The sequence below is a fragment of the Phodopus roborovskii genome, unplaced genomic scaffold, assembly GCF_943737965.1.
Source record: "Phodopus roborovskii unplaced genomic scaffold, PHOROB, whole genome shotgun sequence".
In the NCBI taxonomy this organism is placed as follows: domain Eukaryota; kingdom Metazoa; phylum Chordata; class Mammalia; order Rodentia; family Cricetidae; genus Phodopus; species Phodopus roborovskii.
In genome coordinates this window covers 40402501-40418863 of record NW_026126511.1, presented here as the reverse complement: position 1 = coordinate 40418863, position 16363 = coordinate 40402501, and the positions used below count along the sequence as shown (strand labels likewise).

General features: G+C 39.1%; 1 protein-coding gene across 1 annotated transcript in view; it reads left to right on the top strand.

Moving 5' to 3' along the window:
- The window catches only part of Sucla2 (succinate-CoA ligase ADP-forming subunit beta), a 33029-nt gene extending 24947 nt beyond the window's left edge, over window positions 1-8082 (top strand). Inside the window, exons 7-11 of the mRNA XM_051195384.1 lie at window positions 2464-2625; window positions 2717-2859; window positions 4400-4520; window positions 6098-6186; window positions 7671-8082. Of these exons, the coding sequence (XP_051051341.1) occupies window positions 2464-2625; window positions 2717-2859; window positions 4400-4520; window positions 6098-6186; window positions 7671-7745 (590 nt within the window). The 3' untranslated portion in view covers window positions 7746-8082. The remainder of the gene's footprint in view (window positions 1-2463; window positions 2626-2716; window positions 2860-4399; window positions 4521-6097; window positions 6187-7670) is intronic.
- Window positions 8083-16363: the final 8281 nt, after the last annotated feature.

The following is a 16363-nucleotide window of genomic DNA, read 5'->3' as shown; positions in this document are numbered from 1 at the left end:
CATGTTGAAGAAGGAACTGAGAGTTCTACATCTTGATCCACAGACAACAGAAGGAGAGTATGTACCACACTGGGTGGAGCCTGAGCACGGAGACCTCAGAATCTGTCTCTACAGTGATATTTCTCTAACAAGGCCACACCTCCTAATAGTGCCATTCCCTGTGGATCAAGCATTCAAACACATGAGCCTGTGGAGGGCATACCTATTCAACCCACCAGTTTTCAATAGTCAGACCCCCTTTTGACTTCCTTTCTTTTCTTTCTTTTTTTTTAATAATTAAAATTTTCATTTTACATTCCAACCACAGTTCTCTCTCCTATCCCCTCCTCCCTTATCTCCTCCTTAGCAGCCCTACTCTATTTCTCTTATGGGTATGGGCTCCTATGAGGAGTCAATAAAGTCTGACACAATAGGTTAGGGTGGTACCAAGCCCCTCTCCTATGCATTAAGGCTGAGCATGGCGTCATTCTTTCCAAACTGCTTCCTGCTGGTAGGTGGCGCTGTCATGGGGATCCTAAGAAGACACAGATATCCTGGCTGTAGTGGTCTGCAAGGCTGCCTTGTCCAAGCTGTTTTGAATGTTGGATCACCTGGGATGCTGTTTCAGTGGATCTGGCTTGATCAAACTACATTAGTCTGGGAGGAATCCACAGCTTTTCATTTTCTATAGAAACAAAAATAGAAAGCCTTAACCCCAGTAACCTGTCCTTAGACTTAAATTTTGAAGTCAAAGCATTTTTAAAACATGTAAGATGAATTAATCCAGCAGCATTTCTTTTAATAGTTGTTGTTATTTCCTCAATAGTTAAATGATACAAAGACAATATAATACCGTATAGTACCCAGATTCTCTCTGTGCTTTCCATCTTTATGTGGCTTTTTTTTTTAATTCTATTTCTACTACTTCTATTTTTTTTTTTTTTTTTTTGAGACAGGGTTTCTCTGTGTAACTTTTATCTGTCCTGGAATTAACTCTGTATACCAGGTTTACTTTGAAATCACAGAGATCTGTTTGCCTCTGTCTCCCAAGTACTGGAATTAAAGGCATGTGCCACCATACCCAGCTTCTCTCTGTCTTTTTAAAACCATTTTATTCTTTTTCTCTCCTAAGCCTATAGGTATTTTAAAACACATTGTAAACTTTTAGCGGTTTTTCTTAATGTGAATCTGTCTTTACTGTAAATCTTTATTTTTCTCTGGCCATGAGTCTTTTATCTGGTAAACAACAACATTGTTAAAATGAAAGCCATAGTTGTGTTAGCTGTGGTCTATCCTTTACCGCCAGCACTGAGAGCTGTGCTCACTGCCTTGGTCTATGCTGCACCCAGCAGCATGCTGCTGGCTTGGAGATGTGGTCACTGCCATTGCCAACTCTCATACACACCAATGAATTGTTAGCAGAGCTCTTTAAAAGCCTTGCAGGTTTTTTTTTTTTTTTTTTGCTGCTTATGCTGAGTCAGGAAATCTCCCTTAAAGGAGCCGCACAAATCTCTGCTTGTCTCTCGCAAAACAGTCCAGCCAAGAAAAATGTGGCTACCAAGAAGCCTTGCTTGTCTCTGTTCTTTTGTTTCTAAAATCCTTTTTTAAGCTTTTCTTAAGTTTTAAGCCTAAGTTCTTATTAGCAATGTTGGGCGCCATTATGTTATGAGTAGGTTTTTTTCTTGCAGGTCTGGTCTCACAGCTGCACCAGCCCCAAATAACACACAGAGATGCTGTATTATTGATATAATGCTGTTGGCCAGTTACTAGTTTCTTATTGGCTAGTCCTGTCTTAATATTAACCCATTTCTATCAACCTAAGTACTTCCACGTGGTCTCATCTCACTGGAGAGAGGGGCCAGCACTCTTCTCTCAGCCCACCATCTTGACTCCTTCCTACTACTTCCTCTCTCCTCCTTGTCTCCTACTCCTGCCTATCTTGCTTTCCTATTGGCCAACAGTGCTTTATTCATTAACCAATACGAGAAACATATTTACAGAATGACATTTCCCATCAGGGGGGCTTAAGGGAAAATTGCATCAGTGCAATTCGATGCATGTTGATGGAATTTAGTCATTATAAAATAGGTAGTGGGGTTTAGGATTTACCAGAAAACAGAGTATCCTTGAGTGATAAGGGGGTGTGGTATCTGGGTCCGAGGGAAAGGCTTTTAGCTAAGAACATAGCCAGTTAATATTTGGAAAGGTAAAAAAAAAATATGTGTAATGTCTTTGAGGAAAGTATTTTTAGTTTTTGTTTTTTTGGAGCTGGGATAGTTGCAGAAACAGTAATTTTGGAGTATTTTAGAGTCCTAGTTTTCTTTAAGAAACAGTTTGAATTCATATTGTGAACATAAATTGAAATACTTTGAATAAATGGCAAATTAAAATGTTTTTTATCCTTAAACTAAATCATGTTTATTATTGGATAGGTCCTTGTATCTGTCATAAAATTAATACTGCTTTTCTCATTTCCTCTCTAAGTGTTGTGTATGGATGCAAAGATCAATTTTGATTCAAACTCAGCCTATCGCCAAAAAAAGATCTTTGATCTCCAGGACTGGAGCCAGGAAGACGAAAGGGACAAAGATGCAGCTAATGCAAATCTTAACTACATTGGCCTTGATGGGAACATAGGTTGTCTAGGTACCTAATGCGTTCTCATGTTACAGTTGGCTTTGTACAACTTCATGCATGTTCTCTGTTCCTTATACAAGTCATCTCTCCCTCTTGATAGTAAATGGTGCTGGCTTGGCTATGGCCACAATGGATATAATAAAACTACATGGAGGGACTCCAGCCAACTTTCTTGATGTTGGTGGAGGTGCCACAGTCCAGCAAGTAACAGAAGCATTTAAGCTGATCACTTCAGATAAAAAGGTAAGGGATGGGCTTATGTGTTAGAATTGGAGTTGTGAGAAGTAACTTGATTAATTGTTTGTTGTCATTATGCTAGTTCAACACTAAAATTCAGAGTACTACAATAGTTTGAAAAGAGGAATTGAAATCTTTTAAGTGAAATACAAGTTACAGAACCTTTGGAATTAATTTATGTTGAAATTTAGCAAACTGAAGAAATTTGATATAATTAGATATTAATGCCTCTGGTGAACTAGCTTGGGAGCCATTCATATGGTGGTATTATTCAACTTCAGAAGCCTGGGATTCTGCAAATATGTGTACCCATGCATAATTACTTAGTTCATTAATAAATATTGTTGATGTTGCTGGCAATATTTAGTCTTTTTGGTATTAAACTTTAGGAAAAAGGAAATCACTGTAGATGCTAGAAGGTGGAAAAATATTCCTTGTTCCTAGCTAGAATTAAAAACATTTTATTACTGTCTTTCCCTTGGAGTCCCATAGAGTAAGAATTCAGCTAAATTGAGGCACATTGGGAGTTGGTGCCTGTTGTACTGTAGGGACAGTGGTTAAGGATTTTGGAATCAATGTTGTGGTGATTTTCTAGTAAATAAATGTCTATAAATATGCTGTACTTTGAAAACATTGTTTTATTTTCGTGTGTGTGTGTGTGTGTGTGTGTGTGTGTGTGTGTGTGTGTGTGTGTGTATGTGTGTGTAAGTGGGTGCCCATGGAAGCCAGAAGAGGCTCTCCTGATGCTGGAGTTTTTGAGAGCCACCTAATGTGGGTTCTGGGAACTGAACTCTGGTCCTCTGTAAGAGTGGCAGTCACTTTTACCTGCTGACCTGTCACTCCAGCTCCAGGATGTTACACTTCTTCTAACGGTTGGAGATACATGTGACTGTCCTCAGCACACTGGTAAAAACTTGAGTTCTTAGGAGATGGGGAGATGAAGAAAACAATAGAGCCTGTCCCCTCAGTGTTGTAGAAGAAATCTTGTAACAGAGAAAACCTGATGGAGGTAAGGTCACATCAGGAGAGGGCGGATGACCAGGGCAGACAGTCTAAAGAAGGAAGACTATAGGTAGCAGCGAGGAAGAGAAAGGACTGAAAGAGCTCCTGAGATTTGATTAGCAAAAGCGGCTGTGGTTCATAGGAGAAATAATTATAGAGGTATTCTGACCTGGGTTTGAGTAAAAAAAAAAAAAAATGGTTGTATTGATTGGGCTGAAAGAAGGGGGGGGGGGGGATAGGCACTAATGGAGATGCTTTCTGTGACGTTGCTATAGGACAGGATCTGAAATAATTGTGTTGGTAAACAGGAAGAAGTAGATGGAATGACAGGTTTTTGTATGGGATATAGTCGAAAACAAATATAAGCAGGTGTTGAAATTAGTGGAAGTAAGTTCTGGTTGCTAGTAGACTGAAAGGTAGAAAGGGAAATGATGGTTTTATCTGAAAATGTTTCCATGGAATTGATTTTTATAAGACACATATCACGTTTTTTTTGGGAGAAAAGGATAAGTATTCATCCTTTTAATATTCACTTTATTGATAGGTGCAGTCTATTCTGGTCAACATTTTTGGAGGCATCATGAGATGTGATATTATTGCAAAAGGGATAGTTATGGCAGTAAAAGATTTAGAAATTAAAATACCTGTTGTGGTACGGTTACAAGGTGAGTGTTAAAGATATTGTTTCTATTTAAAATATAATTTTACAAATAGCTATGTCTTTTCAGTGAAAGCTTTAAATACAAAACTTGGAAACTTGTTATTTTTTATTACTGTGATAAAATACTAGGATCAAATGCAATTTAAGGCATGGCTAGTGCGTACCTTTAATTCTAGCACTCAGGAGGCAGAGGTAGGAGGATCCCTGATTTCAAGACCAGCTTGGACTACAAAGTGAGTTCCAGGAAAGCTGGAACCACACAGAGAAACACTGTCTCAATAAAAGAAAACAAGGGGCTGGAGAGATTGCTCGGGAATTAAGAGCACTGGCTGCTCTTCCAGAAGTCCTGAGTTCAATTCCCAGCAACCAAGGGTGGCTCACAACCATCTATAATGAGATCTGTTGCCCTCTTCTGGCCTGCAACGATATTTGCGGGCAGAACACTGTGTACATAATAAATAAGTAAATCTTTAAAAAACAAAAGCAAAAAGGCAACTTAAGGAAGAGTTTATTTTGGCTTACATTTCAGAGGACAAGATAGCCATAATAGTGGAAAAGGCACCTGCAGGAGCAGGAAACTGAGATCACATGTCAGTCATACACACATAGTAAAGTAGCATGAGACTGTAAACCCTTCTCTAGTGATGTATTCTTCCAGCAAGGTTCTCTACTCAGAGTTCTGTAACCTTCCCACACAGTGCCAGCAATTGGGACATCTCTCCCTCAGACCACCACAATGTGATTTCTTTTTCTTTTTCTTTTCTTTTTTAAAATTTGCTACACTGGGCAGAAATGCTCAAAGCATTGCCTTTTGTAATGTGACATGTTAGGCCTTTTCTTCTGGACTACTAATCAGCTCCCAAATCATGTCATGCAAACTTGTTAGTTATGAATGCTTGGCCTTACCTCTTATTTTGATATGTTGCCCTTTGCTTATTAACCTTTCTTTCTGTGTATCTTACTTTCCTGCTGTCTCCATGTCTGACTGGCAGTTGCCTGGCTTCTGGCCCCATGCATGTCCTTCTCTTTCTCCCTTGTGTTCCCCTGTTCCTTCTCCTTTACCTAGATTTCTCCTACTTATTCTCTCTGCCTGTCAGACCCCCCTGTCCCTCTCCTGCCTACCTATTCTCTGTTCAGCTTTTTATTAGACCAATCAGGTAGGTGCCTTAGGCATGCAAGGTGAAACAGGTGCAGCACATCTTTACATAACTAAACACATCCTTACATTGTTAAACAAATGCAGCTTGAACAAATATAACACATCTTTTTACAGTTAAAGTAATATTCCACAAGAGTGATTTGTTTTGTGATTTTTTTTTCTGAAATTCTGACTTTGCTTTTATTACTATGGATATAGTAAAATGGAATGTTTCACAAGGTAGTTCCAGGCTCTTACAATATTTTCTTAAATACGTGTTTGTTAAATAATAGAAATTCCTGTGAGAAATACTTACAATGTTAAAAAGATTTTAAATGCTTTTGTGTATGTATATGTGCATGTATATATACGTGTATATATACTTACATATACATACACACACATTTAATTCATTTACTTATGTTTACATAAATCATTTCCAGGTACACGAGTTGATGATGCTAAGGCACTAATAGCAGACAGTGGACTTAAAATTCTTGCTTGTGATGATTTGGATGAAGCTGCTAAAATGGTAAGTGGGTTCTGATGATCTAAGGACAAATTTGTAGTATGGAAAGGATCTATAAGACCTTTAGATTCCAAAATGATCCAGCTGAGTATTAATACCGCTAATACTAATGTTTAAATATATGGAAAACAAGCTTAATTCTGGAGAGTGACAACAACATATACATGTATTGCTAAAATGGAGTTTGCAGTGGGGGATAAAGATTGTACTCAGCCACAAATGCAACTGGAAAAGCAGGAATTTCTGTCCAACGGTCCAGACAGGTGGCCACCAAGTGGGCAATTATTAAAAGAAGTCAACATAAGTGACAATGCAGAAGAGTGGAGGCAATGAGAATTTAAAAACTATTTTTCAGAGCCTCTTCTATCTTCTCTCTATTATCCATCTTAAACAGTGGCCAATTTACACCCAATCTAGTCTAATCTATGTTCTTAACTATTTCTTCCCTCATCTTTTAGTAGTGATTAAATCCCCATATGCATCATTTTATACATGGCAGTCATGTAGATGAGGTGAAGTACTCTAATGATGTAAAGGAATTACTGTTACGGGATGCTACTCTAATGATGTAAAGGAATTACGGTTACAGGACGCTGGCCTTCTGAGTTTGCCAGTTCAACATTATCTCACACCATCTAGGTTCCTTGTTAGATTTGGGTTAAACTGTACAGCAGTTGGGTAACACATAACTGCATTTCTTAATCGGTAGCCCTCCTGTTTTAAGTAATTCTCGTCTGGAGTTTATTTGAAATACTGTGTTCTGGTCTTGTAGAGTCTCCCTTGGTCTGGGAATCATTTGTATACTATGTTCTTCTGTTCTCTGTATTTTCTCCTAGACTCGAAGTTCACTATGTTTGACAATGATTCCTTCCCACCCACCAGGATCTGGTGGGAAAACTTCCATGGGTATAGATGGAGAAATAGCTTATATAAAGTCATTTATTTAAAGTCATATTCCTTTAACCCTAGACTCTTTTTTGTAACTACCAGGAGAGAAGCTAAATTTTGGTTTTAGACGTGTCTAATTTGTATGACATTTTGTATGGAAACAGATATTCTCATATCTTACAGGGCATTGGTTATTGTTACCTCACAGAAAATATACCAGCAATTTTTATAACTAACTCCTACTCCAATATTATAAATTAAGCTTGTAAGCTTTTTCAAAGTAGGTTTTATTTAGTTGTGCTTTGAATTGTGGGTATCTTACAAGGATACTCACTGTTTTTGTCTTCATGGTAAAATTTAGGTAAGATGTGTCTAGTTATGTCATCTTTATCAGAATATGCTTAGTTGGTTATGAAGAATGTTAGACTTGACACTTTTACAAGTGTCAGTTCCTAAAAGGAAGTTGTGTGACTTACAGCAATGTCAGAATAGCCCTGGTGTTTTAAATGGAAAAGATTCTGTATTCATTTTGCCTTGGTTTGTAATGTGTATTCACCTTTTTATGAACATAGAATCAGAGCTGCTGTGTTCTCTTTCAGGTGGTAAAGCTCTCTGAAATAGTGACCTTAGCTAAAGAAGCCCACGTGGACGTGAAGTTTCAGTTGCCAATCTGAGCAAGAACTTGGCGGCTGGCTGACGTGTTACTGTGCTGTAATTGTCTATTATACTGTGGTCTCTGCTATTGTCCCTTTCCTTTTCAGTGTGTGGAGAATGCAATCGCCACATAGCGCCTCACAAACCCTTGAAAGCATTTGGTCTGTGTTTGATTCTGCTGCTCAGAATGGACTGTTTGTATAAAGAATGTATGATGCACATTGCTGGCTTCTTTTGTTGCAGCCATGTTTTTTCTTCCTCTACAGAATGTCACCTGCAGTATGTCTCTTTTCTGTTGTTGGATACAGCGTTCTTCATTGCTAAGAGTTCTATAAATAAAATAACTACAAAGATGAAGCTTTATTCTTTAGTATGAAAATATATCTTAATAACTGCCTCATTATAACAGTGGTGTGTTAAAACAATGTTTATATAAGAAATATTTATCTTCAGCATCAAATGGATCTTAAATGTATCAACCATTATTTATACACAGAACTTTCAAGCACTCCTCAGAATATCTTCTAAGTATTTCAGAGAAGTAACTTGTTGATTATTGGAACATTCTTTTGATCATTACAGGACAACAATAACCACAAGTCTTCATGATTCTGTGGTGGTGAAAACACCTGCAGGTTGATATCTCAGACATTCATTAAGAACATGCTGGGCAAAATTAAGATTGCCAATTTAAGTTAATAAAAGTTTCCCAATATAAATTGGAGTAATGTATTTTTTTTCTTTTGAAATAACAGTTGTAGGTGATCATTTTAGTAAGTAGGTCTAAGGAGCCAATTTATAGATCGTGCAGCTGGACATGACAGTACATACTCTAAAGCTTTCTATAAAAGATTCAGTAGATTTCTACTGTTGACAGACAATACTTTCTAGTATATGTTGTTATCACTTATGTGTATGTTGTGTCTTTGAATTTGGGGAGGGTATGTGGGGATGCTTTTCTCTAATTTAAGCCATATGTACTTTTTTCTTAAGGAATGCCCCCCCATTTTGTTTTTGTTGTTTATTTGTTTGTTTGTTTTGGTTTTTCCAGACTGGATTTCTCTGTGTGGCTTTGTAGACCAAGGCCTCGAACTCACAGAGATCTGATTGCCTCTGCCTCCTGAGTGTTGGGATTAAAGGCATGTGTTACCAAGGCCAAGCTAAAAAACCCATTTTAACATTTTAAAATCTTTAGTTTATAACTGAGTTTTAGACAAATATGCTACAATAATTTCTGTGGAGACTACAGCAAACTTTAAGTGTGTGTATGGGTACACAGATGATTTTGGGGTTAGAATTTATGTCCTCCTGTGTCAGTCAAGAATTTAGCTACTGAGCTACATCACTAATCCTACCTAATTTTGCCTCTTAATTGTCTTGGTAGATACTAGATCTCCTTGATTATATTACTTTTAGCAGATAGGTGCACATGGTCAGAAGGAGAGAGCAAAACAGTGCTCAAGCAGCATACTAAAGCTGTGGATGTTTTGGTGACATGTTTTTATCTGGCAAAGAATTGTATTTAGAGAAAAATTTAGATGCTGACTATAAATGTTTGACTGAGGCCAAGTGTAAAGGATTGTAGTGAGAATCATGTGCTTTTCTGTGGAAGCAGGAGCAAGAAAGTGTATGACAACCAGTTTTCATATTGCAGTAATTTATAGTATTAAAAATATAAAATTTAAGCTTTGATTTTTAAAGAGTTGAAAGAGTAAAAAAGAAGTATTGATTTAGAAGTTGGTATCTAAAATGATATTGAAGAGCTGGGATAATGAAGCCATGTGTTAGGCTAGATCCACTGGCCTAACACTGATCCACCCAGTGTCCACAGTGACACAGAGGAGCTGAGATAATGGAGTCACGAGTTCCTGGAAATCAGGACTGGCTTCCCTGCCTAACAATTCGATCTCTGGAGCCAACCTGGCCTACATAATGAATACCAAAACTACATAGAAAAAGACCCTACCACAAGGGGGAAAAAATCCTCTTGCTTTTTAAATTTTATTTTTAAATCAGTGTACAAAGTATTTATTGGGTTTCTGTAAGGTTTTTTTTTTTTTTTAATACATCCCTAGTCTTAGTTAAAATCCCTTACTACTCCCTTCCCCCACCCTGCCCAATACCCGACTAAAGCTTTGTTCTGTTTCCTATCATGTATATTCTCCTATCTCCTCCATTGAGGTCCCTGCCCCTGCCCAGGTGTATGTGCTCTCCAGACACTCTAGGTTAAATGTACAAGGGTAAACCATCAAAACTGGGCTCCGCATGCAAGAGAGAACTTAGTGCTTGTTGTTCTGGGCTTGGTTATCTCTCAGTGTATTTTCCAATTCCATTTTTCTGAAAATTCCCCAGTTTCATTTTTTCCTTGCAGGTGATTAAAGTTTTCTACATGGACAAAAAAAAAAAAAAGTAAAAAGAAATTATACATGGACACTTTGATTATTCATCAGTTGACGAATATCTAGGCTGATTCAGTTTCCTAGCTACGGTCCGTGAACAGCAGTGAGCATGGTTATGCTAGCATCTACATACAAGCAGGGACGGAATGCTCAGAAATGGTATTCCTGGGTCATGAGGGGTCCTTGCTTTAGCTCTTTGAGAAACCTCCACATTGATTCTGTAGTGGCTCTATTAATTTACACTCACATCAACAGGGACGTCAGTGTCCTCTTTCCCCACATCTTTAGTAGCATTTTTTGTCATTTGTTTTCTCGATGACCGCCATTCTGGTTGGAGGGAGGTAGACTCTCAAGGTAGTTCTAACTGGTATTTTCCCGGTGACTGGGTGACTGTATGTAAATCATTGCTGAACATTTAAAAAGCCCGTTAGCCATTTGTATTTTTTTTTTTTTTTTTTGAGACTGTTCAGTGCCCTGTACTCTACCCCTTAAACTTGGGTTGTTTTCTATATTTTTAATTGCTTGAGTTATTTGTATATTGATTTGTTTATAGCTGGCAAGGATTTTCTCACATTCTCTGGACTGCGTCTTCATTTATTTGTTGGCTTTGACCTTATTTTCTGTGCAATGAGAGTCTTCAGAAAGTTCTTACTTTACTTGTGCCTAGACTTGAAGTGGGTGCCTTACATTTCTAGCAGTTGCAGGGTAAAGGGTGTTGTGTTGAGGGTCCTAATCCACTGTGCAGGTTGAGAGATTAGGATCTAGTTTTATTCTTCTACATGTAGATAGCCAGTTTCTCCAGCACCATTTATGACAGGCTCTGTTCTCTCCAGTGTATATTTTTGGTATCTTAGTAAAAAATCAGGGCTATAGGTGGGTCCTCAACTCTATTCCACTTATCTTCATGCCTTTTTTTTTTTTTTTTTTTTTTTTGTGATAGTGTTGCTATTTATTGTTTGTCTGTTTGTTTACTATGGCTCTGTAGCAGATTTTTTGTTTAGGATTTCTTTAGTCAAGTTGGCCACTAAGATTTTGACTGGGGGAATTGAGATAGTTAATACCCAGAAAAGTACATTTGATTCCTATCATTTTGTTGTTTGTAGTTGTTTTTCCTCATCTTTCACTTGACTGTTATTTTAGCATAGTTGATTATTTCTTGTGGCCTAGTGGGTGTTTTTTGTTCCTTGTTTTTCAGATTCCAAGATTCCTTCAAATACCTTCTGTAAAGTTGACTGAGCGGCCATAATTCCTTTAGTATGTTTTATCATGAAAAGTTTTTATTTTTCTTTCAGTTATGACAGATGGCTTTGCTGGGTGTAGCAGTCTGGGTTGGCAACTGTTGTCTTTAGAGTGTGAAATAGATCCTTAAAGTTTCTGTTGAGAAATAGACTGCTGTTCCAATGGTCCTGCCTTTACATGCAGTTTGGCCATTCTCTTGTAGCTTTCAGTATACATCCATCGCTCTGTATGTTTAGCGTTTTGACTGTGATAGGATAAAGGGGGGGTTCTCTGGCCTGGTCTACTTGGTGTCTGAAGCTCAGATAGTCTCTGTTCCCCACAGTTCATTCTGTTGCTGGACTTTTCCATAGGGTTTTTGTTGTTGTTATGTTCTCCCCTAGCATTTCAGTTTATGTTTTAATATTTTTGTTTCTTTTGTGGAATTCTTAGTGTCCTGATGCTCTGAGCATAGCTGCTGATGAGACTGCAGGAAGAGAAGTGAGCCAAACCCAAACAGATTGTGTAGTAAGTTCCTCCTTCCAGGAGAACTTGCTAGACACAGGATGGTCTAAGCTGCTTCTCAGCCTGTGGGTCACAACCCCTTGGGTTGAATGACCCTTTCACAGGGGTCACCTAAGACCATCAGATAACACAGGTATTTACAATTGATAAGAGTAGCAAAATTACAGTTATGAAGTAGCATCGAATATAATGTCATGGCTGGGGGTTACTACAAGAGGGACTGTATTAGGAAGACTGAGAACCACAGTTCTAAGGGGAGGGAAGAGAAACTCCCTAAGCTCAGGAAGTAAGCAACTCAGAGGGCTCAGGAGGGTGAAACTGAACAGACTCCCTAGGCTCCTCTCCTCCCCAAATGTGTGTAAGCAGTAAGGAGGGTTGAGAGACACTCAGATCAGCCAAGCTGCCTAGAAGAGTCTCAGACCAACTGGGCTGCCTGGCATGGATGCTCTCCCACTGGTGAGCTGCCTCAGGCTGTGTGATGCATTCCAGGTTTCCAGTTCATGTGAGCCATCACCCATGCTGGGGTGAGCTTTTGGTGGTGCAGCTGTGTTTGAGTCATTTCTGCTCCCATAGGTAACCCCAATAAAACTCACTGATTGACCAAGTTGAATTTGGGTGGTATCCTCACTGTGGCCCTTCCATCAGCCTGACCTTTGTGTTTCTCCAGGAACCCTGTCACACAGCACCCACAAGGATTTTAGTGTTTCAAGCTGAAAAGCATTCTGGCATTTTTACATGAAACAATATACTGTCATACCCAGGAGTCCAGTTTGATAACTTTTCAAAAAATGTAGAACTTAAAATTTTAATCTGTTATGACCCAATTCTTTGATAAAGTGAAAAAAAAGTCACAGGAAAATGAAATGATGAGTCATACAAAGTAATCAGTCCCAATTTAATTTTGATTCAACACTATAAAAATGCCTTCTTACATTGTTAAAGGTTTCCAAATGCTCAGCTATCCCTACCATCATCAGTCCATAGATCAGGTTTTCTGTTGAACCAAGAATAGCTCTGTCACAGTTGGTGAAAGGCATGTCGGCACTGGAAGTGCAGGTCAGCTGTAAGGAAATCCTTAGGAGAGGAGAGGAGGGGAGGGGAAGGGAGAGGGGAGGAGAGGAGAGCAGCTTCTGCTCAGCTTCATGTGACTCAGGGTTTGTAAGTCTCTGTAGCAGTTGCTTTCATCAGAAATTGCTAGGGTCTAGCCACCCCCAGTACAGTAACACGTCAGCAAGAGTAAGGTAGGTGTGTGTGTGGGGGGGGGAGGGGGAATAGAGAGTGAGGGTGGGGGAGAGGGAGGGGGTGTTGTTTGTCAGTGAACACAAACATTCATTCATTGGTCCACATAAAATAGCCCTTGTCTCAGAGGGAAGAGATGGTTTATTGGGCTAAATACTGAGTGGTCATGGCCCACAAATCCAGGTTTCTCCATGTTCCAAAGTGGATTCAATTTCATTTTATAGTTACAGAACAAGAAAGTCACTAGACACTTCTCATTGCATTGGTGAGAATGGCTGGGTTAGTTTGGGTTGGTGGCAGTGAGTGGTCTGTTAATGTATTCCTAATAGAGTTTACCTGGTAGTCCCAAGTCAGACATAGAAGTGAGTGGTGAGGACTATTAAGGGGCTTAAAATAAAAATGATTTCACTATGGATCAGCAACTTTCCAACTACATTACAATCATAAAGTTTTAATCAGTCAACCTTGTAGACTCTAGCATAAGAATGGCTTCCCCTCATTCCTGGGAAATTCAGTTCACAGATGTTGGGCGGGAATTGATTGACTACTAGTTGAGACTGTAGTCAAGTAGTTGAGGGTGATAATTCCAGGATGGCAGGATGAGTATGTGAAAAGGAAGCCAGAGGCAAACCACGACTATTCCTGATTAGTCTCCAAAGCATAAAAACATCTTTTTAAAAATTGGTTTTATATAGTGTTGAGTGAACCAAGCATCATTTTAGAAAAAGAGCTGTTCTAGTTTAAAAAAAAAAAAAAAAAAAAAGGCTGTAAAAACAAAACAAATACAAACCTAACTAGAAAACTAGAAAAAAAAGCACAAAAAGTTAAACCACCTGTGCTGCTGGCAGGCATTCTCCTAGTCTTGGTGCAGAAGCACAGTGCTATGCAGGCCTATCCTTGCAGCTACAGAGCCATAGTCTAAAGAGTGCCTCTGTGCCTGCCTACCAAATATAGTTACATGTGTACAAGCATACATACATGTGAGCATGCATGCGTGTGCACGTACACACACACGGAGCTAAGTAAGTCCTCAAGGCTTTCATCTGTTTACTAAGCATGGGTAGAAGTTGTGTGTGTGTGTGTGAGAGAGAGAGACTTCATGTTTTTGAACTTCTTCTATTGACCATTTCTTAATGATTAATAAATTTTTGTATATTTGAAATTGTCTGTTATATGTTACAGGTATATTAGATACTCTTTCATAGCTTTAAAAAAAATAACTGAAATAAAGTAGGAAGTTCTGTTTTGGCTCATGGTTTCAGGGGTTCAGTTCATGGTATACTCTTTCATAGCTTTAAAAAAATAACTGAAATAAAGTAGGAAGTTCTGTTTTGGCTCATGGTTTCAGGGGTTCAGTTCATGGTCAGTTGGCTCCCTTGCTCCTGGGTTGGGGCATGGTGAAGCTGAACTTCATGGTGGGTGGTTATGGTTTACCTTAAGGTTCTTTCTTACTGGAAAGCAAAGACAGGGCAGGCCTGGGACTAGGAGCCAGGGTATGTTCTTATTGGCCTGCTCCAATTCCTCATCCCCTAGATTTCATCCCTCCCTAGTAATGCCTATGAATCTATGAGTGCATTAATCCACTAATGACATTAGAACTCCTATAATCTAGTTGCTCCCCAAAATCCATCAGCTGGCAGCCAACTCTAACACATGAACCTTTGAGTTACATTATCTGATTTTGAAATGTCATACATCTCACATACTAAATCATTGTGCGTTGTTGGGTGTAGCATGAATTCTAATCAGGTAATAATAATAATAATAACAATAATAATAATAAAAAAAACTCAGAGTCAGATGTTTTTTGTGAAAGGTAGAGAAGCAGAGTGACCAGCCACTAGAAAGTTTTCACTTCTACCAATACTCAGACTGAAAAGGAGATCCTTTCTCCCCTTTACATTCCTGGGATTAAAAGCATGGGATCCCAAGTGTTGAGATCATCTTTGTATGAGCTCTGTTTCTCTTTTAGAGTGATCCGCTCCTGTATAGTTCAGGGTGGCCTTGAATTAACAGATCTGTCTGCTGAGTGTTGGGATTAAAGGTGTGTGCCACCACTGCCTGGCCTCTATGGCTGACTAGTGTGACTAGCTTTGCAGTCTGATCTTCAGGCAAGTTTTGTTTGTTGGATCATAAACAAAATATCACCACACACGTTTACAGGGAGACTAGTGTTTGCTTTTTGAGTCAGGGTCTTGTTGTGTACGCCAGGTTGGCCTTGAGCTCCAATGTGTAGTCCAAATTACCCTGAAGCTTGTGATTCCCCTTCCTCAGCTTCACTTGAGTGATGGGATTACAAGCCTGAGCCACTTGGTTTACAGGAAGACTTTTAGGAATTAGGAAAGTGATCGAGGCTATACTGTTTGAGCCCCAGTAATTTAACAATAGGAGCTGCTGTGAAATTGAAACATTGATGTGTCTAGAGATTTACTGCTTGGGTCTGGTGGGCCATGGCTCTTGAGAGAGGCAGCATTAATGTGTTGATAGTAGGGGAAGAGTGCCATGCACTGAGTCCAGGCACTCACTAAGCAAGTGCTTGAGTGCTGAGCTATACCCGGAACAGTCTGAATCTTACTTAATGCTTTTTATTTCTCTGGGAGGAGTATTGCAGACAGACTGGTCATGGCTTTCATAAATACCGTGAGTCAGTCATTTGACACATACCATTTTGGGAGCATGTGAGAACCATTTCATTACAGGTTTCCTTTAATCACCACCAGTTGAATTTAGGCTCTTGGGTCTCATGCATGTGACGTCATACATTTGTGTAAACTATCTGGCCTTCATCAGCCTTTTCTGAGGCCATGGGACATTTATGGAGCCACATCTGATTCTTCTCCTAGCATGCTCCCCAGGGCCTTCTGTGACTCCTCCCTACTCTGTTCTCCCCTGCTCAGAGTCTGCTCTTTTTAGGGCTTGTCTTGTACTCAACTGTCCAAGACCAGGCACTTCAAGGAACATTGCTAACACAGCAGGCAGAGATTATTGTCTCTGTACTTCACCTGGGGCTTGTTTTTCTGTGTTCTCATTGCTGTCGAGGCAGAATTGTAAGGAATTTAAAGACACCTACACACTATCTTATGTAGTCACTACAATGGCATGTCTAACTTTGTTAGTGACTTAGCAGTGTCTGGCAAGCCAGTCATCTAGAGGACCAGTGAGTAAAGGGCACACAGAAAAAGTTGTTTTATTAAAATCATAGAGAAAAATTTAAGGATCTGTTGCTTCTCAATTCAATGTCGAGAAATACCTAGCATTTT